Here is a 27,370-nt window from a genome sequence, read left to right as displayed (position 1 = left end):
GCCACAAGTGTAATCTAAATTACATGCTTTGAAAAACTTCTAAAAAATGCAAGATGTCCTAATGTCAATTGCATGGTTTAAAAAAAATATTCCTGTAAAATAACGCATGGGAGTTCTTGCTGTGTATTTCCAGGGCCATTTGGAAAAGGAACAAGAACAAGCTTGCATTCTCATGCGTCACAGACCTTTCAGTGATTTAAAAGAGACTGTTACCTAAACACAACACACAATGTGATGCTGCTGTACACAGAATTTTGTTTAATATTGAGATATTATGAAACAACAGTCTATGCAAAGTACTCGGGGAGAAGGGGGAAATAAATTGCAGACCTAAAGGTTGTAATTGTGATAGTGGTGTAATGAAATAATGTAAACAATGAAACATTTAAATTCAGAAAGACCTTGAGCCATAAGGACAAACACACATGTCCACACACACTTACCTAACACTTGCCAATTTCCCACACCATGTCCCTCAAATTAATCAGCACCGTGTCTGTTTGTACAGTGGTTGCATAATTCACTTGATGTGTTTTCCTTCCTATAAATGTTTCAAGGTAGGCAATGCAATGCATAATACATGTCAGGAGCACAGGGTGTTGAAGACTCAATGATTTCCCCAATGGAACTGCACTGGAAATGGTGTCTGATCCTTCTTGTGGTCTTGGTCAGTTCTCACACTGATACCAAAGGTAACTCAATCTGTTTGTGTTCACATTTTTCCAATTTATTTAGAGGTCGTGACCAGTTAAACTCTTTTCGAGAGAGAGCAAGAAAGTCAGCAAGGAAATGCATTACAGCTACTTAGAGGAAGAAGTTGCAAGAAAATGCTATTTTAGGCAATATAGGGTGCAGTTATTAATACACATTACAGAACAGTATGTAGTTTCCGTTTATAGAAAAGCGATGCTGAATATTATCAAATGTAAACAAGTGTGTTTTCTGATTTCAGTCACATCCTCCCAGCATATGGACGACTTCATCAGAGTGTTGGAGCAGGTAGAAGACAGTAACCCTGGACTGTTGCCTGTAAATGTGTTGAGAGGCCTGCGCAGGACAGCCGGTCTCAGAGATGAGTTCATGCAGCACTTCTTGGGCACTATCAGGGAGGACAACACCTCAGAGGCACCAGTTATGGACTCCAATCTCTCAGATTTCCTTGGCAGGGCTGTGCGCCATCAGGTGACAGAGAGAGGTAGAGAGGAAGGGGTTGTCCTTACTGCTGATGGCACCACGGTTGCTATGAGCCCAGTCCTTCTGGGTATTGAAGCTGGGCTAGTGTCTAAGACGAGGTGTCGTGTCCTTGGCCTGTACCCCCTCACTCTGGCTAGGAACTTGGGCCTGTCCTTCCAACGCTTCCACAGCTCTCTCCTCTCCCAACGCTTGGGCCCTGATGGCTGCTGGGATGATGTGACCTCGCCTCAGGTCTTCACCCTCTCCGACAAGCCCTCCCTCGCCACCGATGCCCTGGTTAACGGCGGTATGGATGGTGTGATTTTAGGGATGGAGGTCTCAGCTCGGTCCCAGCGTCCTCTGAAGCTGAGCAGCCTACTGAGGAGGTACTACTGTCATCGTCTTGAGGGGGAAGGACTGGACGCTGCTCCTCGTCTGATCAGCCGCCTACGCAGGGAGAACTTCAGAGAACTGGCCAGGCCCCCCCTCCTGCAGAGGCAGGTGGTGAGATCCCTGGTCCTACAGAGGAGACTGATCGACCACTCCACGATGTTGGCACAGGAAAAGGAAGAGCTGACAGCTGTGGTGAGGGAAGGAATAAAGGACTTTGTCCACAGATACATGGGTAAGTAAACCCCACTGCAGAGGGAGACAGTGGAGATAGAGATGGTTACTGTAGTGCAGGGAAAGCTAAAAAGGATAGGTCAACATTTATTGGAATCATTTTGACTTTGATCCAAGAAAGCACAAATAGTAACAATAATTGAGACATGGTGTTATTGTTGAAAAAAGGAGTGGATAAACATGTTAAAACTCAATATCTCTCTGGATCGCCCTACCTCTAGACTGTCCAGCTATTATTCCGCGGTGTCAGTGGGGGGCTGCACCATACCGGGGCACCCCCACCCCCCTGTCCCTCCCCCTCTCGTTCATGTACATCCACCACACCTACCAGCCTGGCCAGCCTTGTCTCACCTTTCAGCAGTGTTCTGCAGACATGAGGTCCATGCAACGCTTTCACCAGGATGACCGGGGCTGGGACGATATTGGATACAGGTATGTGTAGTACACAGATCTTAGGATATACAGTGCCATCAGAAAGTATTAATACCCCTTGACTTAGGTGATTGAGTCCAGGTGAGTCCAATAACCGCTGATGCGTGTGACGGGGGTGAAGGCAGGTGTGCGTAATGATGGTGGCAGGAGTGCGTAATGCTGGGGAGCCTGGTACCTTCGAGCGCCAGGGAGGGGGAGCGGGAGCAGGTGTGACACTAAGAGCTTTGCACACCTGGATTGTACAATATTTGCACATTATTATTTTTTTAAATCTTCAAGCTCTGTCAAGTTGGTTGTTGATCATTGCTAGACAGTCATTTTTAAGTAATGGCATAGCTTTTCAAGCTAATTTAAGTCAAAACTGTAACTAGGTCACTCAGGAACATTCAGTGTCGTCTTAGTAAGCAACTCAAGTGTATATTTGGCCTTGTGTTTTAGGTTATTGTCCAGCTGAATGGTGAATTTGTCTCCCAGTGTCTCAGTAGTCTATCAGGAGACTGAACCAGGTTTTCCTCTAGGATCTATTCCATTACTTTTTATCCTAAAAAAAACTCCTCAGTCCTTGCCAATGACAAGCATACCCATAATATGATGCAGCCACCGACCATGCTTGAAAATATGAAGAGTGTTACTCAGTAATGTGTTGTGAGGGATTTGCCCCAAACATAACGCTTTGTTTTCAGGACATGAAGTAAATTTATTTTCCACATTTTTGGCAGCCTTATTGCAAACAGGATGCATGTTTTGTGATATTTTTTATTCTGTACAGACTTCCTTCTTTTCACTCTGTCATTTATTTTAGTATTGTGGAGTAACTACAATGTTGTTGATCCATCCTCAGTTTTCTCCTATCACAGCCATTAAACTCTGCAACTGTTTTAAAATCACCAGTGGCCTCATGGTGAAATCCCTGAATGGTTTCCTTCCTCTCTGGCAACTAAGTTAAGAAGGACGGCTGTATCTTTGTAATGACTGGGTGTATTGACACACCATCCAACGTGTATTAATAACTTAACCATGCTCAAAGGGATATTTAATGTCTGCTTTTTTGTTTTGTTTTATCCATCTACCAATATATGCCCTTCTTTGCGTGGCATTGGAAAACCTCCCTGGTGTTTGTGGTTGAATCTGTTTTTGAAATTCACTGCTCGACTTAGGGACCTTATACAGTAGATAATTGTATGTGTAGGCCGGGTTACAGAGATGAGGTAGTCATTAAAAAATATGTTAAAACTTCTTCGGGATCGGTGTCCTGTCCATGGGACGGTTTAGCTAATGTACAGCAGGCTAATGCGATTAGCATGAGGTTGTAAGTAACAAGAACATTTCCCAGGACATAGACAAATCTGATATTGGCAGAAAGCTTAAATTCTTGTTAATCTAACTGCACTGTCCAATTTACAGAAGCTATTACAGTGAAAGAATACCATGCTATTGTTTGAGGAGAGTGCACAATTTTGAACATGAAAAGTTATTAATAAACAAATTAGGCACATTTTGGAGGTCTTGATACAACATTTTGAACAGAAATGCAATTGTTCATTGGATCAGTCTAAAACTTTGCACATACACCTCTGCCATCTAGTGACCAAAATCTAAATTGCACCTGGGCTGGAATAATACATTATGGCCTTTCTCTTGCATTTCGAAGATGATGGTTAAAAACGTTTTTTTTTTTCTTTGTATTATCTTTTACCAGATCTATTGTGTTATATTATCCTACATCCCTTTCACATTTCCACAAACTTCAAAGTGTTTCCTTTCAAATGGTACAAAGAATATGCATATCCTTGCTTCAGTGCCTGAGTTACAGAAAGTTTGAATTTTTCGGCAAAAATTGGGAAAAAAGGGGCAGATCCTTAAGACACTATTATTGCACACGGAGTGAGTCCATGCACTTTATTATATGACTTGTTAAGCAAATTTTTACTCCTGAATTTATTTAGGCTTGCCATAACAAAGGGGTTTGATATTTATTGACTCAAGACATTTCAGCTTTTCATTATTAATGAATTTTAGAAAATGTCTAAAAACATAATTTCACTTTGACATTATAGGGTATTGTGTGTAGACAAGTGACACAAAATCAAAATTTAATACATGTAAAATACATGTAACACAACAATGTGGAAAAAGTAAAGGGATGTGAATACCTTCTGAAGGCGCTGCACAGTAGGACACTACACAGCCTCCCCGCAAACCACAATGCTTATGTAATTTGTCAAGTTTGAGTATACAGTATATATGTGTATGTGTGTGTGTGTGTGTGTCGCTCTCATAATTAGAGGTTAGAAATTAGCTGTCCAATTCTGGGAATTGTTGTTTACCAAGCAAAATGTGACTTGATGATGATGATGATGAATCACTCATGATGAATGACTCATCCCTTGCCGATGTTTGCCTCCAGCTTTGTGGCAGGCTCTGACGGGTACCTCTATGAAGGGCGTGGGTGGCACTGGCAAGGGGCCCACACTAAAGGTTACAACTCCAAGGGTTACGGGGTGTCATTCATCGGTGACTACACCTCCAGCTTGCCATCGCAGCAGACCATGGAACTGGTGAGAGATCGTCTGGCATCCTGTGCTGTGGGAGGCGGGCGACTGGTCGGTAACTTCACCCTGTATGGCCACAGACAGCTGGTTAAGACTTCCTGTCCTGGAGACGCCTTCTACTCAGAGATCACAGGCTGGGAGCACTTTGGGGTAAGAGAGTGTGTGCAGTATGTACAGATGTAGGATCTTAATTTGATCACCCCATTGGAGGATAACTTTCCTGCAATGCAGGACATTTAAAACTTGTAGTGTATTTGAGGTTTAAAAATGCTTCTGAAGTTTGCAATTTCCACTTTGAAATCTCAGACTTGATTTTTCATTGCAAAAAATGTATCAACCCCTAAAAAAATATTCATTAATTATAATCCACATAATAATTCAAATTTCCTGTTGCTGCTGGATTATTTTCCTGCTGTAGCAAACTGACTCAAATTAAGAGCCTACATCTGTGTGTATATGTATATGTGGCAGTTATTAACAATGAATAGGCCTATGTGTTTTTGTTATTTCATGTCTAATGGTCTTATCTCTCCACAAACTTACTTTCATTCTTTCCATTTTCCCCAGGAGGTTCAAAACTGAAGATATGGTGAAAAGTGGAGTGATTAATCTTGACCAGTATCACAGAATAAATATTTAATTTCTAAAATGCCAGTGTTTGCCTTTTTTTTAACAACAAATGTTATATATGACTTTCTGATAAAGCTGAAACAATTATGTTGTCAGTTTTGCGTCAGCACCAATCACTCAATTGACAGCTTTTATTGCTTTTCATTGCGTACACCTAGTCATCTTGGTGAGACACACGCAGAGAGTGGGGTCACGGCGAAATAATCTGTTGCTATGCCCTTGAGCAAGGCACTTAATCCTAACTGCTCCAGGTGCGCTGTACAATGGCGCCCCTGGAGCAGTTAGGATTAAGTGCCTTGCTCAAGGGCATAGCAACAGATTATTTCACCTTGTCTGTGCTGGTATTTGAACCATCAACGCTCTAACCCTGCCCCTTTGGGCATAATACAAAATTTGATGCAGTTTGTGATATGAGAAATTATATAGTTCAGTAAATGGGCTGAAAGCTAGGTCTTCATAAATCTACATAGTCATAGGTTTAGTACATCATCTGATTGTTGGTCACAGGCAGCTCACTAGTGTCACCTACTGTAAAAAAAAAAATGTTAAAGACACAAACAAAGATTTACACATTTTAGTACACTATTTGTGATATTGTTCTGTTTATCATGTTGAATCATGAATGCCAAAAAATACTAGTGCATAACATCACACACACACATTTTACTTTTCCAGTGCAATGCAATCAACTTGAACTTGACCGCAGAAGTTGAACTTGAACGTTTGCTCTAAACTCTTTTCCGCTGTCCATCACTGCGATCAAGCTATCCGGGGTCAAGCTATCAGCATTATACCGTATTGTCAGTGTAGTGGCGCATATAAATTGGAACATGGATTTGAGAGGGATAGCATGACCGCAGTTCTGAATCGACGTCACTCACGTAGCCGTGGCGTGCCTGCAGGCAAATAATATGGAGTCGAGTGTGTGGTCTACAAGCGGATTCATGGAAAAAATGTAGCACCGATGTGACAAAAATATAGCAACACACTCCACATGCATTCATGGACTGAGGATATCCGTAGCTTTGTTCCATATAAAGCATGGAGAACGGTGCGTAAACAACTCCTTTCCTCAGACCACAAGCCAGGCCGTTTTCCGTGAGTACTTAATAACGGGCGTTATTACATTATAATTTTTTTCTTCACATATTTATATCATGCTTGCTACATCCATCCACAATGCCCTTGCAGGTATATCGCATTTCCCCCCCACCTTGATATGTTAGCTACCTGCATTTGCGTTTATTTTTAGCTAACACGCGAGACAGGGCCTGAATAAAAGTATACTTTTGTACGTGGCCATTTGGGAAATCTGTTATATTCTCACAATATCACCAGACATTGTGAAAATGGGTCAGACAGTCCCAAAATTGCAGTGGGCTGAACCTGTGACGCCACTGCGCTATGCTTGTTACCATCTCTTGCATTTACGATTTGTCAAATTCATCAAGGTCTTGGTGTGATATTGTGGCTCACTGACAATGCAGCATTTGAAGCAGAATATCAAGTGGCCAACCCAGACCCCCAAATTAGTGATATGATTTTCCAATTACTTTAAATTGGTTGTTTTGTGTGCATCAGAACATATTTTCTGGAGTGCTGCTTATCTCTCTGTTATGACAGTATTACTGAAGTGTACCCCGTGTGTATGTATGTGTGTGTGTGTGTGTGTGTGTGCTGTTTGTGTATATGAAAACAGTGGAAGAGAAGACCACACACAATGTAGACTGTAGTGGTCAGTAGTGGGACGCCATACTGTGCTCTGGGGACCATGGAGCTAGAGGGGGACTCTCTTTCCCCCAGGGATTCCTTCACCTCAGTGAGCAGCTATGGGCCACCACCACCATTCTCAGCACAGGACACCGCAACACACAACTTCCTAAATCACACCTTACAGGTAAAGATAATCCTTTCATGGTCGACCACCACATTCTGCATTTGCTGAAACATAGGCTTTTACATAAGTGAAAATCACAGACTTCAGAATCAATGTCAGTTGCATTCAGTATGCTGTCTCTTGCTGTGAGATTGTGTCAATGTCATCAACAGGTTCCAGACGAGCTCACCTTCAGTGGGAGCCCATGGTCCAGTGGTGGCAATGGGGACTTTGAGAGGACCGCAGGCCCCCTATCCCAGGTGGAATCAGGGAGGAGTGCACAGAGGAGCATCAGGCCCTCAGCCTTTCCCTCCTCCCTGACCTGGGACTCTGACTCTGAGAAAGAGACACTAGACGGTAGTTACCACACTGGTTTATTACTGAGCTTTGTATGAACACAATATGAATCATTTTATTGAATTTTTAAGTGTGTCCCGTCTATGTCAGTAGTGCAGTTATGGGCTTTCCTAAATGTGATGCTATCAGTTAAACTTGTTGCTATCACCCACAGCTATATTTGTTGACACTTCCGGGAATGTTTCAATGTTCCTCCATCTGCTTGTAGTCAGAACTGTGTCTCTTACTTGGAATGACTACTGTAAATCTTTGCCTGTGAATTTACCTGTGGGTGGCCGACATGTGAAGTGATGTTCCTGTTGTTGTCTGTTTTGTGGGTTGCGCTGTCTGTCAGAGGAGGAGCTACAGCACTTTTCTAACCCTCATGGTCTTGCCGCTCACAGCCCAGGATCCCCCTCCTCTGGACTCAGGTGAGATGGAGGAATAGAAGGGCAGCCAGCAGGAAGATAGTTACAGTTGAAGTCGGAAGGTTACATACACCTTAGCCAAATACATTTAAACTCAGTTTTTCACAATTCCTGACATTCAATTCTAGTAAAACTTCCCTGTCTTAGGTCAGTTAGGATCACCACTTTATTTTAAGAATTGGAATGTCAGAATAATAGTAGAGGGAATTATTTATTTCAGCTTTTATGTCTTTCATCACATTCCCAGTGGGTCAGAAGTGTACACACACTCAATTAGTATTTGGTAGCATTGCCTTTAAATTGTTTAACTTGGGTCAAACGTTTCGGGTAGCCTTCCACAAGCTTCCCACAATAAGTTGGGGGAATTTTGGCCCATTCCTCCTGACAGAGCTGGTGTAACTGAATCAGGTTTGTAGGCCTCCTTGCTCGCACACGCTTTTTCAGTTCTGCCCACAAATTTTCTATAGGATTGAGGTCAGGGCTTTGTGATGGCCACTCCAATACCTTGACTTTGTTGTCCTTAAGCCATTCTGCCACAACTTTGGAAGTATGCTTGGGGTCATTGTCCATTTGGAAGACCCATTTGAGACCAAGCTTTAACTTCCTGACTAATGTCTTGAGATGTTGCTTCAATATATCCACATCATTTTATTTCCTCATGAAGCCATCTATTTTGTGAAGTGCACCAGTCCCTCCTGCAGCAAAGCACCCCCACAACATGATGCTGCCACGGTTGGGATGCTGTTCTTCGGCTTGCAAGCCTCCCCCTTTTTCCTCCAAACATAACGATGGTCATTATGGCCAAACAGTTCTATTTTTGTTTCATTAGACCAGAGGACATTTCTCCAAAAAGTACGATCTTTGTCCCCATGTGCAGTTGCAAATCGTAGTCTGGCTTTTTTATGGCGGTTTTGGAGCAGTTGCTTCTTCCTTGCTGAGCGGCCTTTCAGGGTATGTCGATATAGGACTCGTTTTACTGTGGATATAGATACTTTTGTACCTGTTTCCTCCAGCATCTTCACAAGGTCCTTTGCTGTTGTTCTGGGATTGATTTGCACTTTTCGCACCAAAGTACGTTCATCTCTAGGAGACAGAATGCGTCTTCTTCCTGAGAGGTATGACAGCTGCGTGGTCCCATGGTGTTTATACTTGCGTACTATTGTTTGTACAGATGAATATGGTATCTTCAGGCATTTGAAAATTGCTCCCAAGGATGAACCAGACTTGTGGAGGTCTACAATTTCTCTGAGGTCTTGGCTGATTTATTTTGATTTTCCCATGATGTCAAGCAGAGGCACTGAGTTTGAAGGTAGGCTTTGAAATACATCCACATTGACAATGATGTCAATTAGCCTATCAGAAGCTTCTAAAGCCATGACATAATTTTCTGGAATTTTCCAAGCTGTTTAAAGGCACAGTCAACTTAGTATATGTAAACTTCTGACCCACTGGAATTATGATACAGTGAATTATAAGTGAAATAATCTGTCTGTAAACAATTGTTGGAAAAATTACTTGTGTCATGCACAAAATAGATGTCCTAACCGACTTTCCAAAACTATAGTTTGTTAACAAGAAATTTGTGGAGAGGTTGAAAAACGAGTTTTAATGACTCCAACCTAAGTGTATGTAATCTTCCGACATCAACTGTATGTGTGATAGGACACGACACTACAAGGCAGACAGACAGTAAAGCAGAGAGGTCAAATAAAGTGACAATCGGACACACTAACAGGTTAGTTGTCAGATAGACAGATAGGGACTCATTGCTCTTTCTGACCCACTCATACAACTGTCTCTTTCTGTATAATTTTGTCCAGACCTGACAGTGCGGATGACCAAGCACCTGAACAACTGCAGCACTTACCCACTGAGACAAACCTACTCAGCCCTGTGGAGGAGCGGGACCAAGACAAGCCTAACACACACAGAGAGGTGCCAATAAAGGTCCAACCCAGTTCAAAAGAATGTAAGCATGATGGGGAGCAAGGTAAAACACCAGATAACATAGTTATTTCGAAAATAAACTCCTCTCTAATTTCCTTTTGTCTCTTAACCATCCACAGTGGTAGATGACAGAGTCTGGAAAATATCGGAGAAAGCTGAACTGTTTCAGTCCAAAGTGACATCAAAGGAGGGGTGCAAAATTGAGGAGGAAGGAGAGGAAGAGGACCTGACAGGGAAGGACAAGGAACATGAGCTGGATGTGTACACCTTTCCTGGGGACTCAGACACAGAGAGCCCCCCACCAGCACCCTGGGCACACTGCACCTTCATCCAGCGTCGGAAGAAGAAGAGGGCGCTGCTCAGGCCCTTCTCTGGCCAGGGTTCCTGGGAACACACATCAACAGGAGCTGGGAAGAAGGCAAGGGGTGCTTGCTCAAGAGCAAAGAGCTTGGGGCCAGTGAAGGTGAGTGGAGGGGCCTATGACTTTAAGGAGGACTTGGAAAAGGCAACAGAGGATCTGGAGAAGGTAGAAGAGGAAAAAGGTGGTGAAGAAGAAGGAGGAGGAGAGGGAGAGCTTGGTGAAGAGATTTTCACCTGTGTGGAATGTAGCATTTACTTCAAGAAGCAGGTCTACCTGCAGGATCATATGCAAGAGCACAGTCAGAGCAGGCCGGGGGCTGTCAGGAGGGAGCGCGGAGTGAAGGGCGCGCGATTTCGGTGCGTGGAGTGTGGATGGAACCTGTCAAACAGGCTGGCTCTGGCAGACCACCACAGACGACACCAGGAGTCTCGTCAGAAGATCCTGGAGGAGATTGGGAAGCTGAGTGACAGTGGGAAAGGAGAGACTACGCAGGGTGAGCCGAGCAAGGTGACCAAACCTGCAAGCCCAGTCCTAGAACCATTTGTAGCTCCAGTCACGACTCCAGCTCCAGTCCCATTCACAGAGCCAGTCCCAGCTCCATTCACAGAGCCAGATCCAGCTCCATTCACAGAGCCAGATCCAGTCCCAGTTCCAGTCCGGGCCCCAGTCAAAGCTCGAGCCAAAACCCCAGTCAAAGCAAAGGTCAAAGGCCCAGCCAATCGTCGCTATCTCTGCCTCAAGTGTGACTTCAGTACACGCACCTCACAGGCATTGGCCAACCATGCCAAGACCCATAACAGAAAACCTACTGGTCTGCAGCGAGCCTCTCCGCGCTTTCAGCCAAAGCTCACTCCTATGGAGCTGCCCGTGTCACCTGGATCTGCCTCTGGCCTGACCTCCATCTCTCTCACTTGTGATCAGTGTGCCTTCCAGGCCTCCAGTCAAACTGCTCTGAAGGAGCACCAACACGTGGCTCACCCCGCGCAGACATCCATCTGTGGGGAAGGGCCTGAAGAGATTAACCGTCCAGGGTCCAGAATTGATGCCTCCTCTCCACCATGTTCTGATAAGCTTTCTAAGCCTGTCTCTCCACCAGAGGGCCAAAGCCAGTCAAAGGCCAGTAAGTCTTCCTCTAGTTGGATCTCTGCTATGGAGGACAGTGACACACAGCCCCAACCATCAAACACTGCTACAGCTCCCCAGCGTAGAGAGATAGCCTTTAAGACCATCGGGAACAAGAGGGCAAATAGGAGAGGGAAGGCGGGGACAGAACTCCTCCAGCCAAATCCCAGACTGGACAGCGGGCCACCTGAGACCGATGATGCACAAAGCCAGGGCCAGAGCCCCGATATGAACCAAAAAGAGACTGAATCACTTGTTGGATCCAAACCGCTCACCAGGGCTCGATCCCTCCGAGGTGAGACTAAGTTGCAGAACCTATCCCCTCAAGCCTTCTCGAATAGGTTTTGGCCTTTCTAGGGAGTTTGTCCTAGCCACCGTGCTTCTACACCTGCATTGCTTGCTGTTTGGGGTTTTAGGCTGGATTTCTGTACAGCACTTTGAGATATCAGCTGATGTAAGAAGGGCTATATAAATAAATTTGCTTTGATTTGATTTGAAAGAAGCCAATACCTTAGACTTTCTTTAGAGTCTCGCCTATTAAACTGCTCTCATGCTAATTCTGAGACAAACCTTTCACCGTTAATGGTCTGATATACTAGAGCAGTGGTTCCCAACTCCAGTCCTCATGTACCCCTAACAGCACACTTTTTTGTTGTAGCCCCGGACAAAAAACACCTTATAAGGGCCTGATGATTAGTTGACATGTTGAATCAAGTGTGCTTGTCTGGGGCTTCAATACTGTTTGGGGTACTTGTGGACTGGAGTTGGGAACCACTGCACTAGAGAATGGCCACAATATATGCATATCCATAAGCAAAAATATTCTACTGTCCAGAATATTTTGGACTCCTGAGGCTACTCCGAATTCCAATTCAATATTTTCTCTCTTTATTTTCAACTTGGACCTGCATAGTTGGGTAACCTGTGATATTTGTCCTTCAATATTGAAATTATATTCACCTAGAATGCATAACTTGTGCTTCATGCATGTGTACTGTTGGACAGTGCATTCAAATAACATCACAAGCCTGCAGATCAGTCACTCACTGGGTTGGCCGTAACTGAAAATGCCCAGCAGTCCCTGCCTGGCCCATAACTGAACCTGGGTTGCCAGTTGCTTCCCCTCCATACCCTATGGAGGTGCCTGCCACGGCCATGCAGCTGAAACACATTTTCTTAGCTAGCCTGCGGGGGGCAGCAGAGTGCCAGGGGCTGACTGAGGGCCAGCAGGCCCAGCTAAGACACACGCTGTCCCTTGTCCTCAATGAGCCCAAATGCTTTGACCCTCAAACTCTCCTCTCTTACCTTGGCTGTTGGGAGGGAGGCAAGGTGATAAGTGAGTGACAGGCTGAGTTGTGAAGTAGCCACCTGGCATGCAGTGATGCACGGCTCCCCTCACCAAATACAATATAGTCAGCCTTATCTTCCTTGCGCTCTCCCCTAATCAATATAAAGGCTCAGTTGCTAGGTGAATAGATGTCTGTTTCTAATTTCACCCCATTGCATCTTATCACTGTGTCTGTTTGAATGGCCTCTGTAGTGTTTGTTCCATCGCTGTCCTGAAGGGTCTCTGTATATGATGCCTTTTCTTGATGTGCCACTATAGCACGTAGTAAATTGATGTGATATAAAGTTATCTCATCTGCTGTTGAAGATTGATTGAGGCAGTTACTGACACAGCAAAAACCCAGCGGCACATTGGCTCTCCAGGACTGGGATTGAACACTTGTCTATTATAATACTGTGTACTAAATGGCTGTCTCAGCTCAGCCTCATACTATATCCCTTTCCTTCCTGTGCTAGATGACTCCTCTCTAAAACAACAGAGCCTCACAGCCTCATGCACTACAGAAGGGAAGCCCGTGAAGGAAGAGGAAGAGGACGGGGAGACAAAGGTTGCTTTTGAAAAGAAGAGTAACAAGGTTTTTGCTGCTGAAAATGACGATGATGATGACAACGATGATCATGACGAAGAAGAGGAAGAGGAGAATATCCGGCGTTTCCTAGCGGAGGGCATATCAGATGAGGATTATGAGGAGATTGATGAGGAAACGGGGACACTGAAGAGCGTGGAGAGGAAATGCCCCTACTGCCCTGATCGCTTCCACAACGGCATCGGGCTGGCCAATCACGTGAGGGGCCACCTCAACCGAGTGGGCGTCAGCTACAACGTGCGCCACTTCATATCCCCTGAGGAGGTCAATGCCATTGAGAAGAAGTTCTCCTACCAGAAGAAGAAGAAAAAAGGTATCTGGAATCTTTGTTATTACATTGTTAGGACCTTGTCGGGTGTATGATGCGGTATATTTGTAATAAACTATAATGTAACAACGTAACAAGTATCAGTCAGGGTAGAGGATGTGTACAACTTCCAAGTCGGTTTGTAAACTGCTGACCTTTTATGTGCCCTTCTCTCTCTCCAGTTGCCAACTTTGACCCGGATACGTTCAGTGTGATGCGCTGTGAGTTCTGCAATGCTGGCTTTGACACCCGGGCTGGTCTGTCCAGCCACGCCAGGGCGCACCTGCGGGACTTTGGGATTACTAACTGGGAGGTGACTGTCTCGCCCATCCATATCCTCCGGGAGCTCTTCTCCAGCCGCCCAGACCTGGTCCTCCCCACAGCCCCCCCACGCAGCCCAGCCTCAGACGAGGAGGAGGAGGAAGACCTGGAGACGGAGGAGGAAGAACCAGGGGGAGGGGAGGGGAGTGAAGAGGCAACAGGTGCTACAGTCTCCAACCTACTGCCATCGTCGCCTTCTCAGCCTTGGGAGAAAGACCACAGCGTTGGTGAGCCTGAAGGTGTGTGTGTACCTGGTGTGTATACTGTAGGATGCCTTTTTGAGCTGGCATTGTGGTTTATGAATACAACACGCTGTGGTCTGACTGTGTTATAGGTTGTTGGTAGATTACATGATGGTTGATCAGCGTGAATAAGACTTCCAAAGAAATGTCTCAGTGCTGAATGTGGTAACTCAACGGTAACTACAGTGGCAATGTAATGCACAAGGGATATTGAATGATGAAAACGATTCTGTGCAATAGTTTTGCAACTATTTTGTATTATGGAACTACTCTCCTGATGTGGCACTTTGCCTGTTGGTGTTGTAACATCAGTCCCTAGTTGTGAGACTTGTGTGATGTAGCAGATTTCTTGTCTATGATGAACTGCAGTATTTGGGACAAAGTGTTACTGTGAATCAAGCATATTAGAGGGAGATGTGGTGCTCAGCGCGTTTGTCCCAGCCTCTGCTCGATTGGTCACGCCTTAGTTTAGCGGTGCATGTGTATGGGGGCAAAATGGCTGCTTCCACCTCCCTGCAGACACAAACAATAGCGGAAAAACTGTCTGGCTTTAGCTGCTTGGAGTCCGATGCACCGCAGCTACTGACCGGTGAGTACCACGCACCGTAACGCCCGTGCCCTTTAATCATTAATCGGCTTCATTGTTGCACGTCGCGTCGTAGCTCGTATTGTTTGCTGTACGTCAAAATTGTTTCAAGACACATTAGCCGTCAAAAAAATGTAATAATATTAGACCATTTAAAATCACTGTCGCGCGCTAAAGGTGAGATAGACAAAGTCAAGGCATTCGCTACAAATGTGTCATTCTTGTCATTGTTCGAGTTGCTTGTATCACTGTAGCTACGCGCGCAGGAATGTGTTTTGCAACATTTGATGCGGACTGTCATTTTCTGTGTGATATATTTTGTGCGTCTCGGATGACGTTCACTATTTCCAATACTGCAGGATTTCTAAAATTACCTACAGTTCCCAAATCCTCGCCATTTTACTTTCCTTTGATTTCTTGAATGTGGTCGCTCTGGTGTCATTCTTTATGAATGCATTGCTTCATGCTTATAATACAGGAATAACGGACTACAAATCTGTAATCGTATCAAAACTTATTTAGATCTTAAAAATACATTTAAGTGTCACTTTATTAAGTGTCAGGTTACTTGATGTTACTGTAGGCCTACTACTGCTATATAATGAAAACTGAAGTCCGGATTTTGTAACTTTGTTACTTTTAATAGTTTTATCAAATCAGGGTATCATTTTGCTGCAGTGATCACATTTTTGATGCTGCAAATAAAGCGAGAAAAATCAAAGGTGTCATTTGCTCTGCGAGCACCCTGAGACGAGATCAACTGACAAGCGCAGAGCCGCCCACCAGACAAAAAGCATTGTCTACTCACGTCGCTTATGATTTACCGTTTTGTCGCAGAAAATGGTAGTTTTGTCCCAGAAATACACCATCGCAATGAAAGGCATGTGTCTGTTACGAAATGTACAACAGCAAGAAAACGAACAGCGTTTTGCCATTATCACAGGTCTACACACTTGAAGAAGTGATTTATTAGACAGACTATGTTTGAAGCGCCAATAATTGTTGAGCGCTGCAAATTGCAGTTATTTTAATGAATATCGTATTATTATTATTATTAGCTGCTCCATTGTAAAGGTTTTATGTATTTTTTGTTATTCATACAGAAACATAATACATTGTATTATTTAAAAACTATTTAATTTGCCTATGCATACACTATATATACAAAGTATGTGGACACCCCTTCAAGTTAGTGAATTCGGTTATTACAGCCACACCCATGTCTGACAGGTGTATAAAACCAGCACACAGCCATGCAATCCCCCTATAAACATTGGCATTAGAATGGCCTTACTGAAGAGCGCAGTGACTTTCAACGTGGCACCGTCATAGGATGCCACCTTTCCAACAAGTCAGTTCGTCAAATTTCTGCCCTGCTGGAGCTGCCCCGGTCAACTGTAAGTGCTGTTATTGGGAAGTGGAAACGTCTAGGAGCAACGACGGCTCAGCCATGAAGTGGTAGGCCACACAAGCTACTGAACGGGGCCGCCAAATGCTGAAGCGCGTAGCGCATAAAAAATGTCTGTCCTCGATTGCAACTCTCACTACCAAGTTCCAAACTGCCTCTGGAAGCAATGTCAGCACAAGAACTGTTCGTCGGGAGCTTCATGAAATGGGTTTCCATGGCCGAGTAGTCGCACACAAGCCTAAGATCACCATGCATAATGCCAATCATTGGGTGGAGTGTTGTAAAGCTCGCTGCATTGGAGGAGTGGAAACGCATTCTCTGGAGTAATGAATCATGCTCCACCATCTGGCAGTCCGACAAACGAATCTGGACTTGGTCGATTCCAGGAGAACGCTACCTGCCCCAGTGCATAGTGCCAACTGTACAGTTTGGTGGAGGAGGAATAATGGTCTGGGGCTGTTTTTCATGGTTCAGTCTAGACCCCTTAGTTCCAGTGAAGGGAAATCTTAACGCTATAGCATACAATGACATTCTAGACAATTCTGTGCTTCCAACTTTGTGGCAACAGTTAGGGTAAAGGCCCTTTCCTGTTTCAGCATGACAATACTCCCGTTCACAAAGCGAGGGCCATACAGAAATGGTTTGTCGAGATCGGTGTGGAAGAACTTGACTGGCCTGCACAGAGCCCTGACATCAACTCCATCGAGCACCTTTGCCAAATAATTAGTCCCCACAGCAATGTTCCAACATCTAGTGGAAAGCTTTCCCAGAAGAGTGGAGGCTGTTATATCAGCAAAGGGGGGACCAACTCCATATTAATGCCCATGATTTTGGAATGAGATCTTTGACGAGCAGGTGTCCACATACCTTTCGTCATGTTGTGTATTTTCATGCATTACTAGTTACCAAAATTAGTACTTATGTAATTTTCCTGGTGACATTAGGCTCCATGTTTAATTCACATCCTCCCAGGTTAAAACTCTTTAATTAATGACTCATTCATTTGGTTGTGTATTGTGTTTCAGGCGGGGAGGAGGAAGAGCAGATGCCAGCACTGGACAGCTTGACCTCCAGCCCAGGGAGGAAGGGTCTGTTTTCCCTGGACCCAGAGAGCCCCTCCCCGAGGGATGAAGCTGACATCAAGGGTGAGACTGAACAACATGGGGCAAGATGAGATGAGACATAAAGCTCCCCTGGGATCTGGAGGCTTTGTTAGGTGGCAGACAGATGTGGCTGAGGTTACCACAGCCCCTAGCTGAGAATTTTCAACCACGATATGTACATCACGTCTCAATGGAGTTGAGTGGCGATTAGTTTTGTCGGGGTGTACCTACATGGAGTCGATATCAGACAATACAAATTGCAATTCTTTAATGTGTACCTTGTACCTATGTTTGTTCTGTGTAAAGGCGTTCTTTTATTTGGGTGCTGAATTCCATAGTTTATGATTAAAACTTAATTCGATATCCTTATTCGGACGGGATTAGTTTTATTGGGGGAGGTCGGGTAATGTAATTTTACGCACAAACACAAAACACCACATCCATCATTTTAGTCCCGTCCGAATTTGCAATGTCAGTCAGTTTTACATGGCAGGAGAGTAACAATTCCAGCCAGATTAACCTAATGTTTTTTGGCAAACTCCAAGGTCTTCTGATAATGCTAGTCCTGTGCGTAACGACATCCCTGTGTTTTTCAAGACATTACAAGAGTTTGACAGGTGCTGAGCACAGTTTTAGCAAGGAAACAAGAACTGATTTGATGAATTGATGCTTAAACAAAGTGCTACGCATATATTTTATATGAATGGCTTAAATTGATCAAGTTTCACAGTGAATACTTTTGTTTATAGGCTATGTTTTGTGCCAATGAATTGAAGTTGAACATTGCCAAACGCGTCAGTTTAATTAAATGTGCAATAAAAAAATATTGTGCCTAGGCCTATTTAATTCAACCGTGGCTGTTGATGTACGCAATAGATTGCAAACAGGGCATCCCTGATTCCCCACTGAGCTAAACTTTTTTGGAATTGGCAAGTTCACTTTCTCATCCATAAATGCATCTCAAGTGCAAGAGCACTGTTCAACAGCTCACATCAGCAGGATGGGAGGCCTTTTCATTAGGACAGTCTACCGTCAATCCCTAAAATAATGATTATGATCACACTTCCGCAATTTAAACATTATGGGGACACCTTTACATTTGGCCGCCAAGCATGAGTTATCAGTGTAGCCTTTATCGTCTAGACATGATGTTGACATATCTTCACGCTCCAGGCTTCCGTCATAGTCAATTGAATGAAAACAAATTAAGAATTAAAGGCGGCAAGTTGTTAAAACGTATACCGTGCGAATTGTCCTCTGGAATAATTCAAATGCTGGGGTATTAATTACATAACCATAGTTACTAGTCCCGTCCGAATAGGGCTATAATGTGACCTTTGTCAAATTGTGCTGCATAATTCACTGTTTTCCAATGGAGTATGAAGTTAGCGACTTCAAACATGCACTGCCACTCGATACTTAAAAATATATAATTTTTAAACACTTACTGTGTACCTGTGCTTGTCCAGATTGTTATACAGCTGTCCGAGAGAGTTGTATCCATAGTTTTTGATGACAATTGCATTCTATGCATCTCCTGCCAAAACAAAAACAATCGTCCTTCAACGATGGGGCTGTAACTTCTTCATTAGCAAACAACGGCTTAGGTCACGAAAAAATGCTGTTTGTATCAAAAACTACGGATTGCAGCAAACTCAATGCCACTCAACTCCATTGTATCATGGAGTTGAGAATTCTCAGCTACACAGCCTCCTGCTCTTTTTGTCACCATTCGTTAATTCAAGTGCTATAAATGATGTAATAATACACACACCAGTGCTGAACTATGACTGAAATAAAATGTGCACAGGGACATTTTTACATATTCTGTGTATTTTGCTGTGTGCTGGTCAGCTGCATCTCTTCCCCTCTCACTGTTGTCCTCTCTATTATAGTGTCCAACCTGTTAAAGTGTGAGGTGTGCAGTGCTCCCTTCGAGACGAGGCGGGGCCTATCTAGTCACGCCCGTTCCCACCTGCGCCAGCTGGGCATCGGCATGTCGGAGAGCAGCGGGGCACCCATCGACCTCCTCTACCAGATCACCAAGGAGCGCGGTCTGGATGGGCACTTCCCCCCTCCCCTCCCCCGGCCCCCCGTCGCCAAGAAGCCCCTTCAAGTCCTGCCAACCCCACGGAAAGAGGAGAGATTTCAAGACACAGACATGGACGAGAAACCCATCCCTCTCTTCATCCCCTCCCCTGTGGCCTCCCCTCCCCCCTCCTCCCTCATCAGGGCCTGCTCCCCTTCTCCTGTGGTGAGGAAGGCCCCCATCTCTTCTCTGCTGCCTGTGTCCTCCCCCCTGCGCTGTCTGGACCATAAGCCTGTAGGGGTGAAGAGCACCACCTCTAACCTCTCTGCCAAACCCTTCTGGGCTCCACAAGAGACGGATGCCCCACTCAACCTCAGTAAGTGTGTCATTCATCCCCAACTGATTAATGTACAGGTTGTAAAGGTGTCTGAAGTAAAACATTTCCTTATACCCCCTTTTCCTCATCTGTGCAGCATTGGAGGTGGACCCCAATAAGGACATAGTGTGCCAGCTGTGTGGCGCCTGGTTCGAGACGCGGAAGGGCCTGTCCAGCCATGCCCGAGCCCACCTGCGTCACTTTGGGGTGGAGTACTCGGAGTCCAAAGGTTCCCCCATAGACCTCCTCAACCAGCTCATTCACACTGATGACTTCAAGCACAGAGCTAGCACCCTGCAGCCTGAGGGGCCCCAAGGGCTCAGGGGCCTCACAGCCAGCCTCTCCTCCCCCAAACGCTCCCTCCTCACCACCTCCTCCACACCTCTCCTCTACAAGGTCACTACGATGGGGGGTGGATCTGGGTCCAAAGCTACCTCTTCCTCAGCTTCCTCAATGTTTGGCCCGCCCTCCAAACGTCCCAAGTCCTCCAAATTACAGGTCTTCCGTTTGAGTGGCGGGGAACTCACGCCCATCCCCCACAGTGAGTGTTTGTCATATGATGGAAACTAAACTCATTCTCCATTCAATGCAATACAGCATCAGTGACTTGTTGATGTACAGTTTTTTGAGGTGCTTATTTTAAGTTGATCTTCATCTCTACTCTCCATCTCTCCTGCAGGTGAACCAGTGAAGGAGATTGGCTGTGAGTTCTGTGGGGAATACTTTGAAAACCGTAAAGGCCTCTCCAGTCACGCGCGTTCCCACCTGCGCCAGATGGGCATCACAGAGTGGACAGTCAACGGTTCCCCCATAGACACCCTGCGAGAGCTGATCACACGTCGAGGTCTACCATGCGCCCTGCCCCTCAAGCCCCTAAAATCTCCCCCTCCATCCCCCGGACCCCCTCGCTCCCCCTTGTCCTCCTCTGCCTCGCCCAGCCTCCTGAGTCGCCTCCCTTTTGCCTTCGCCCACCCACCCAGCCACCAGTCCACAGTGCGTAAGATGGGCTCAGCTCCACCGGCCTCCCCTAGCCTGATAGTCAAGCTGAAGCCTGAGCCTATGCAGCTGGAAGTCACCATGCCAGGAGCGGTGGGGGGAGCAACGGGATACTCCTCTGAGCCACTGAATTGCAGCTGGAGCAGCTCCGACAATATGCTCCCTCTTAACTTGGGTGAGTCCAAGTTGAAAGACCATCTTGCAATTATTAAGGTGATATCCATACTGAAGTGATGCCTTTTTGTTATTCTCTACTGTCTCTTTTTCCATCTCTCTGTCTCCTTCCCCCTCCCTTTGTTCCTCCCACAGTCACAGCCCATGAAGTAGAGCCCACTCGGGACATCCGCTGTGAGTTCTGTGGGGAGTACTTTGAGAACCGTAAAGGTCTCTCTAGTCACGCCCGTTCCCACCTGCGCCAGATGGGCATCACAGAGTGGACAGTCAACGGCTCCCCCATAGACACCCTGAGAGAACTCATGCACAAGAATGGGGGCACCTCGTCCCCAGCCCCGGGGCTGAAGAAGGAGACCAGCCAGGGGTCCAGCCCCACCTGGGAAGGCCTGGTGGGGGGCCTGGGTTACCAGTCGCCCAAGTTCTCCCGCAAATCCCCCCTCAACCTGCTGCACTCTGGCTCCCGGCTTCATAAGCACGGCCTGGGGGCGGTGGGCCTCTCCTCCACCCCTCCCGCCGGGAAGTTTTTTGCGGTGTCCCTGCTGGGTAAGAGACCCATGTCGGAGGAGGGCCGTCCAGTTGAGAGGTCACCATCCCACCCCCAGTCCTTTTCACCCCTGCCACATGACCTCTCCATCAAAGGGAAGTCCTCTCCAGACAAGAATGCGGGAGGGCACCTGGGTAAGCCATGACCTTACTAAAGATCCTCAGAAGAGTTGCAGTCATCCTTTAACTTGCTGACTGTCGTTTAGTACAGACTCATTGCATTTAGCAGAGAATGACACATATGTTATGTTATATACATTTAATTTTCTGAAACATGAATCAACTTAAGCCCAGCTCTGACTGACAACACCCCTCCTTTGTCTTCTCTCACCCCCTCCCCAGATGCCAGCTGTGAGCTGTGTGGGTTCTACTTTGAGAACCGCAAGGCGCTGGCTAGCCACGCGCGGGCCCACCTGCGGCAGTTTGGCGTGACAGAGTGGTGTGTGAACGGTTCGCCCATCGAGACGCTGAGTGCCTGGATGCGCAGCCGGCCCCACAAGGTGGTGGAGATGCACCGCAGCTACATGCAGGGCTCCAGCCGCTCCACCTCCAAGAAGGTCAGGGAGCAATTCATTTATTTAGTAGTTTATCTAATGGTGATAGATGATAGTAAAAGGACTATGTTACTCACAATACTTGCAGTGAGATTTATCTCGAAAGTTCTATTTTTCCAATGTCCATGCGAAGGCAGCAATTATTTATATCGACTTAGAGTTAACAGTGTGACATCGTGCACACAATGCACAATCAAGCTGCAATATTGCAAAGTTGTTTTTTATTAGTGCCGACCTCGTCCATTTAAGTTGTGGGTTTCGGACCATTATGAGGGCTGTCGGCACACTGTTAGGGCTGTTTAGAGCATTGACATGACAACCCATATCATTAAAGGTCAGGTGAATTGTTTACCATAATGCTTTAGCTCTCTCAAACTAACAACACCTGCCAGGAGATAAGCTTTTAAAGGTAAAAAGATGGAATTGGCCTCAGCCACCACCAGCCATTTTGTGATTTAAATGCCTCACTCAGATCTGCTATCATGTAGCTCCAACACAAAGATTCTCATATCAGCATATTTCCCCTGTGGGGGACACAACAGGGTTAGGTATTGACTTAATAGTTGCTATAGTAACCAGAGCACCGGGTGACATAGATCCTTCATCTTCAGATGAATTATGTTCTAGAAAATAGACTTGTCCATCCCTCCTGAATTAGCATCGTGTATTTGTGTCACCATTGCTCCCTCTGTGATGAGTTGACACACATAAAGATTAGAAGTTTACTCTGTCATATCCTTCTATTAGAGTACATTGAGACAGCTATTTTAATGAGAAGCACTCATCCCTCTCCTTTATGTTGCAGAAAAGCAGCTCGTCTCTCTCCCCATCGTCCGACTCTGACCTCCTCCCCCCCATGCCCTCCCAGAAGCATTCCTCCTCCTCCCAGTGGGCGGCTCTGGGGCTGGCCCAGGCCAGACGGGTAGGCCGGGAGCTCACCCTGGCATCACCCCGGGCAGCAGAGGGTGATGCAGGTCTCACTCCCCCCTCCCGACCCAGCCACAGCAGTCACAGTCCCAGCCCCGCCCGACTCTCCAACACCCTCCCTCCCCACACACAGGTGGCCCGTAGCGAGCTCAACGTGCGCCTGCCCAGAGGTGAGTGTGACACACAAACACACACAACTATTCGCCATACACACATACCTGTCCATCTCATGCTCAGCCTGGTGTTCTCTCCTCCTCATGTCCAGGCTTTGAGCGGCGACCTCTTAAACACCCCTCGCACTCAGAGGGAGGAGAGAGGGACAGTGGCACCCCCAAGCCCCCTCGCACCGGCACCATTCCTGCCCTGGTGCCCAAACCCCCTTCCTCCCCCCTGGTCAAAGTGGTGGGAAAGATCTACTCCCTCAGGTGCCGGTGAGTTTCTCTGGGGAACTGTGCAGTACTGAACTCATCGGCTCATCTCAAAGTATGCCATATTCCCAATATAGTGCACTCCTTTATAGCCCTGGTCAGAAGTTATGCTCTATTTTGGGAATAGGGAGGCACTTGAGATTTGGAAGTTGTGTGAATGAGTGCTTTTAGTCTGTAAAATAACATTCACGATAATTATAATCTGTTGATTTATTTAAGCAAAATGTTTTAAATGATCCATGTACCGTTCCTGTTTACCTGCTGTGGTTGTATGATGACTCTGTGTGAGTACAGTGTGCTCTCTGCCTCTCTCCGCCAGGTTCTGTGAGGTGGAGTTCCAGGGTCCTCTCTCTGTGCAGGAGGACTGGATCCGCCACCTCCAGCAGCATATTCTCAACCTCAACTACAACAAGCCTTCTCCCTTTGCCACGGACCCCCCAGCCCAAGACCACAACCCAACCTCAACCTCAGTCCCAGCCACTACCTCCAGCTTCACCACAACTCCTGCCCCCACCTCAACCCCACCCTCCATCCACACCCACACCACAGCTCCTACTGTTCTCCCTCCTTGCAGCCCCTCTCCTCCCCCAATGGCTGAGTCTGCTCCAATTGTCACTGCCATTCCAATGGCAACAGCCTCAGCAGAGTCCACCCCCACCCTCACCCCAATCATGATCCCCATCCCCACCCCGTCATTGTAACGCCCAGGTCCATTACAATCCACACATTCTTCTAACCATTTTGTTCTGCCACATCTTTGCCATGCCTTTTTTCCATCCACTTGTTCCTTCGGCCTCACCACTGGGAACCTGTTGTTGAAGTGTTTTAAAAAGAAGCTTTCCCCCGACGAGCTCTCTCATTCCCCAGCCTCTCCTAGGAAGCTCTGCAGATGGTTACAAAGCCCCATTGCCATGGGAACCCAAGCTCTCCTGACCAGAGTGGGTGATTGCAATTGTCTAGGGCTTCGGAGTCTGCTGTTTCTTCTTTGTTTGGACTTGTTTGAGCTGAATGTTCAGTTTGTAACGTGGACAGTTACACTTCCTGCCGCTCAGTGGTTAACCGAGAGGTTAACTTAAACCATATTGAACTTTGACCTATCTCCCTGCTCTAAACAGTGCTTTACAAAGACCTGATAGGCTCCGCCCATTTATATTTGAAGCACTTAAGAGGAGCACACTCATGGTTCCTGCTTTACTTCCCTTAACAACATTTTAAAAGGAGTTTAAATAATGTTTTGTATTCATGCTTAGTCTATGGTACAGACTTAAAAAGCCCATTTACACGTCATTTTGATAAGGGAATTTTAATGTAGACAATGTCACCTAGCACTTAACTAAATGCCCCATTGATTAGGGCAGTGATGATGAGGAAAAGGCCCCTTTGAGAGAAAAGGAAGGACCCTGTAGAGGAAGCAGCACCTTGAAGGGACGTCCCATTCACCTTAGTGTTAGGCTGACAGGTGCAGTCACACAGTAACTCTTAATGTTTTCTGAATGTAGTTAAAGGGATAGTTCACCCAAATTACATATTGGTTTCCTTAACCTGTAAGCAATCTATGGACAAGGTATCACAGAAATCCATGCTGTGGTTTAGTTTCATTGGCACCCTTTCCAAATGTTGTGGCACAAATCCCATTTAAGTCATGGGTACAAGATATTAGCATTTTTCAAACATCATGTCCAAATCATTCGGAAAGTGTCTAAAATTGATTGTAAAGCACAACAAAGTCACTTATATATAAATGCTGATATCGGTCCCATGGGATTTGTGCCACAAATGCTAAAACGTTAGCATTTGAAAACAGTGGCAGGGAAACTAAACCAAAGCATGGATTGCTGTCATACCTTATCTATAGACTGTTTACAGGGTAAGGAAACCAATGTGTAATTTTGTAATTTGGGTGAACTATCCCTTTTAATGCACTTATTCTTTGAGATGACTGTGCCATATTAAATTAGACTGGTCATTATGTTATTCCATAGTTTGATGTCCCCAACACTGTTTAGCTAACGGCATTTAAGCTCTTGATGATACTCATCTATTCTTTAGATGAAAGGGTCCATAGAAGTGTTGAAGGTCATTATTTCAAGTTTCAATGCGGACACACATACAAATGTTGCCATTTCTTTCTTGCCTTGTCAATGAAACCCAAAACCTTGGTTGTTATTTATTATACATTTGAATGTGGTGAACTAGGTTGTTTTTAGGCTCAATTAGAACATTGGAATGTTTGAAATTAGGTCAGTGACACTTTTATCTAAGTGCATAAGCTATGTGTGTTTGTTTGTGTGTGTGTGTGTGTGTGTGTGTGTGTTTTTTTGCACAAGATGTGCATGTGTATGTCTTTCAATGACTTTTAAATGCTAGACAGAGGTCAACCGTAGCTAACACACAGGACCTCTCCGTAGCTAAAATCTAGCTAATCATGGGATCTGGTCTATTATTTAGTCTGATCAGGACTTGACTGCATCCGCCATTCTCCTAAGGATGTGCCAAAGAGTGTGTTTACTCCCTGGTCTCGCCTCTGTAAGCTGTTTACATGGGACCTGTTCATAGGGAGGAGCTCTGCACAGCTACGGAGCAACCAAGGCTCCTCATTGGACGAGGGACATGTATCGGTGTACATCTGGATCCAGTGTCTCCCAGTATGTGAACCACAGAGTTGACTGACTGTTGCAGTGACATACATAAGCGGCCTTGGCTTCATGGAACTGTTACACTACTGCATTATTGCACCCAGGACACGGACGCCCATAGAGGTTGCTATCTGTCAGAGCTCTGTGAAGTATTGGTGCCCTTAAATCCAGACACATTACGTATGGCCTCTGGTGGAACAGCTTCTAAATTGGGGCGACGCTGTCGCTCCAGCGTGTCTTCACATTGCTTCAGGTAAGTGTTTATATTGCCTGCAAAGTAAAGCAATAACTGAAGAGTCTATACGGAAATTAACTTTTCAAGTTTGTTCAAGCATTAAACTATGTTGAAAACATGACTGTTTGACCCTAACAATCCCCATACCTTTTATGGAATATAGATACGTATATATAACTACATGTACTTATGAAACTGTTGATGCTATTAGAGCTATTAACAGTTCTATTAACAGCTAGTTACAAAACGAATGGATCTTGATTCCTTTTGTCGTGATTTAGTTTCAACCTTCTATGACATGTCTTTTTATTGCTCTGTGCATTTCTGTATTTGCAGTCCAGGAGGTGAAACCTTGATGAGTATTTTTTATTTTCTTTGTTAGCTAGTTTCTCTAAGCGGAACATTGGTGCTCATGAGAATGGGATGGTGAGGATGGGGAGTGACTGAAGACAGGAGAAAATTTGTGATTGTCGTGTCCTAAGATCAGAGGACTCTAAATACTTCAGTCTTTAAAGGGGACCACTTTTGCACGTTCAGATTTTTTTCCACCAGTGAGTGTTCACATCGTGATAGGGTTAGCCTCTGGCAGGTTTGTGACTGTGTTACCGTGTAAGATGAGTTTCCGCTGGTGTTACAACTAAGTCCCCTTTAAGATTGCCTGTGTGTACCCCTCAGCTGGTATGACTGGCTGCAGAGGGTTGGTGTGTGTGTGAATGAGTGTGTGAGTGCCTGTGGAGAGCTAAGACCATGATCTGATGATGATAATAAAAATATTAAAGAATTGTACTGTACACAAATGATTGAGGTTCATGTGAATCAGCTCCTGAACAAACATTAAATGTGATTTCAAACTCAGCCACTTTTGAATTGAGTCTTCTTAAATGCTTGATCATGTTAATTTAATGTCTTGTCCTACAAAAATGCTTCAAAGGGAATGATGTTGGATAACACTTTACTAACATGTATTGGACCAGCAGGAGGAGCTAGAAGACAGGCTCTGTACTCCATAGTCACCCTGAAGAGGCTCTCTATGTTGAATATCAAGAAGTTGCTTTTACAATACAAGATCAACAGAACAGAACAGAAAGAA

At 45.4% G+C, this 27,370-nt stretch overlaps 2 protein-coding genes across 4 annotated transcripts; both read left to right on the top strand.

Moving 5' to 3' along the window:
• Positions 1-342: 342 nt before the first annotated feature.
• On the top strand, positions 343-5,430 carry LOC139565418 (N-acetylmuramoyl-L-alanine amidase-like). The gene is made up of 5 exons (XM_071385748.1): positions 343-692; positions 953-1,798; positions 2,019-2,229; positions 4,637-4,931; positions 5,349-5,430. The coding sequence occupies exons 1-5, from the start codon at positions 581-583 to the stop codon at positions 5,361-5,363; spliced, it is 1,479 nt and encodes a 492-aa protein (XP_071241849.1). The 5' UTR covers positions 343-580; the 3' UTR covers positions 5,364-5,430.
• An 817-nt stretch (positions 5,431-6,247) lies between these two features.
• Positions 6,248-27,135, top strand: LOC139565417 (protein Wiz-like). Of its 3 annotated transcripts, none has more exons than XM_071385745.1 (17): positions 6,248-6,462; positions 7,111-7,308; positions 7,461-7,644; positions 7,979-8,054; positions 9,872-10,020; positions 10,118-11,776; positions 13,285-13,728; positions 13,905-14,282; positions 17,305-17,424; positions 19,278-19,787; positions 19,885-20,328; positions 20,467-20,958; positions 21,093-21,635; positions 21,843-22,057; positions 22,860-23,151; positions 23,247-23,412; positions 23,729-27,135. In XM_071385745.1, the coding sequence occupies exons 2-17, from the start codon at positions 7,183-7,185 to the stop codon at positions 24,108-24,110; spliced, it is 6,180 nt and encodes a 2,059-aa protein (XP_071241846.1). In that variant the 5' UTR covers positions 6,248-6,462; positions 7,111-7,182; the 3' UTR covers positions 24,111-27,135. The 3 variants fall into 3 exon arrangements, with proteins under 3 accessions (XP_071241846.1, XP_071241847.1, XP_071241845.1); XM_071385746.1 differs by having other exon boundaries at positions 6,248-6,509; positions 13,905-14,270; XM_071385744.1 differs by having other exon boundaries at positions 6,248-6,509.
• Positions 27,136-27,370: the final 235 nt, after the last annotated feature.

The sequence above is a fragment of the Salvelinus alpinus genome, chromosome 36 (genome assembly GCF_045679555.1).
Source record: "Salvelinus alpinus chromosome 36, SLU_Salpinus.1, whole genome shotgun sequence".
NCBI classification, from domain to species: Eukaryota; Metazoa; Chordata; class Actinopteri; order Salmoniformes; family Salmonidae; genus Salvelinus; species Salvelinus alpinus.
Note: the sequence above shows the minus strand (reverse complement) of the source record. Positions and strands in the feature narration are given on the sequence as shown.

Bases quoted from the DNA above. Each gene is read 5' to 3' on its own strand.
- LOC139565418 (XM_071385748.1), top strand. From the start codon at position 581: ATGTCAGGAGCACAGGGTGTTGAAGACTCAATGATTTCCCCAATGGAA. The intron at 693-952 runs GTAACTCAATCT...TTCTGATTTCAG, and splicing joins TTCTCACACTGATACCAAAG to TCACATCCTCCCAGCATATG. The intron at 2,230-4,636 runs GTATGTGTAGTA...GTTTGCCTCCAG, and splicing joins TGGGACGATATTGGATACAG to CTTTGTGGCAGGCTCTGACG.
- LOC139565417 (XM_071385745.1), top strand. From the start codon at position 7,183: ATGGAGCTAGAGGGGGACTCTCTTTCCCCCAGGGATTCCTTCACCTCA. The intron at 11,777-13,284 runs GTGAGACTAAGT...TTCCTGTGCTAG, and splicing joins CAGGGCTCGATCCCTCCGAG to ATGACTCCTCTCTAAAACAA. The intron at 14,283-17,304 runs GTGTGTGTGTAC...ATTGTGTTTCAG, and splicing joins CAGCGTTGGTGAGCCTGAAG to GCGGGGAGGAGGAAGAGCAG.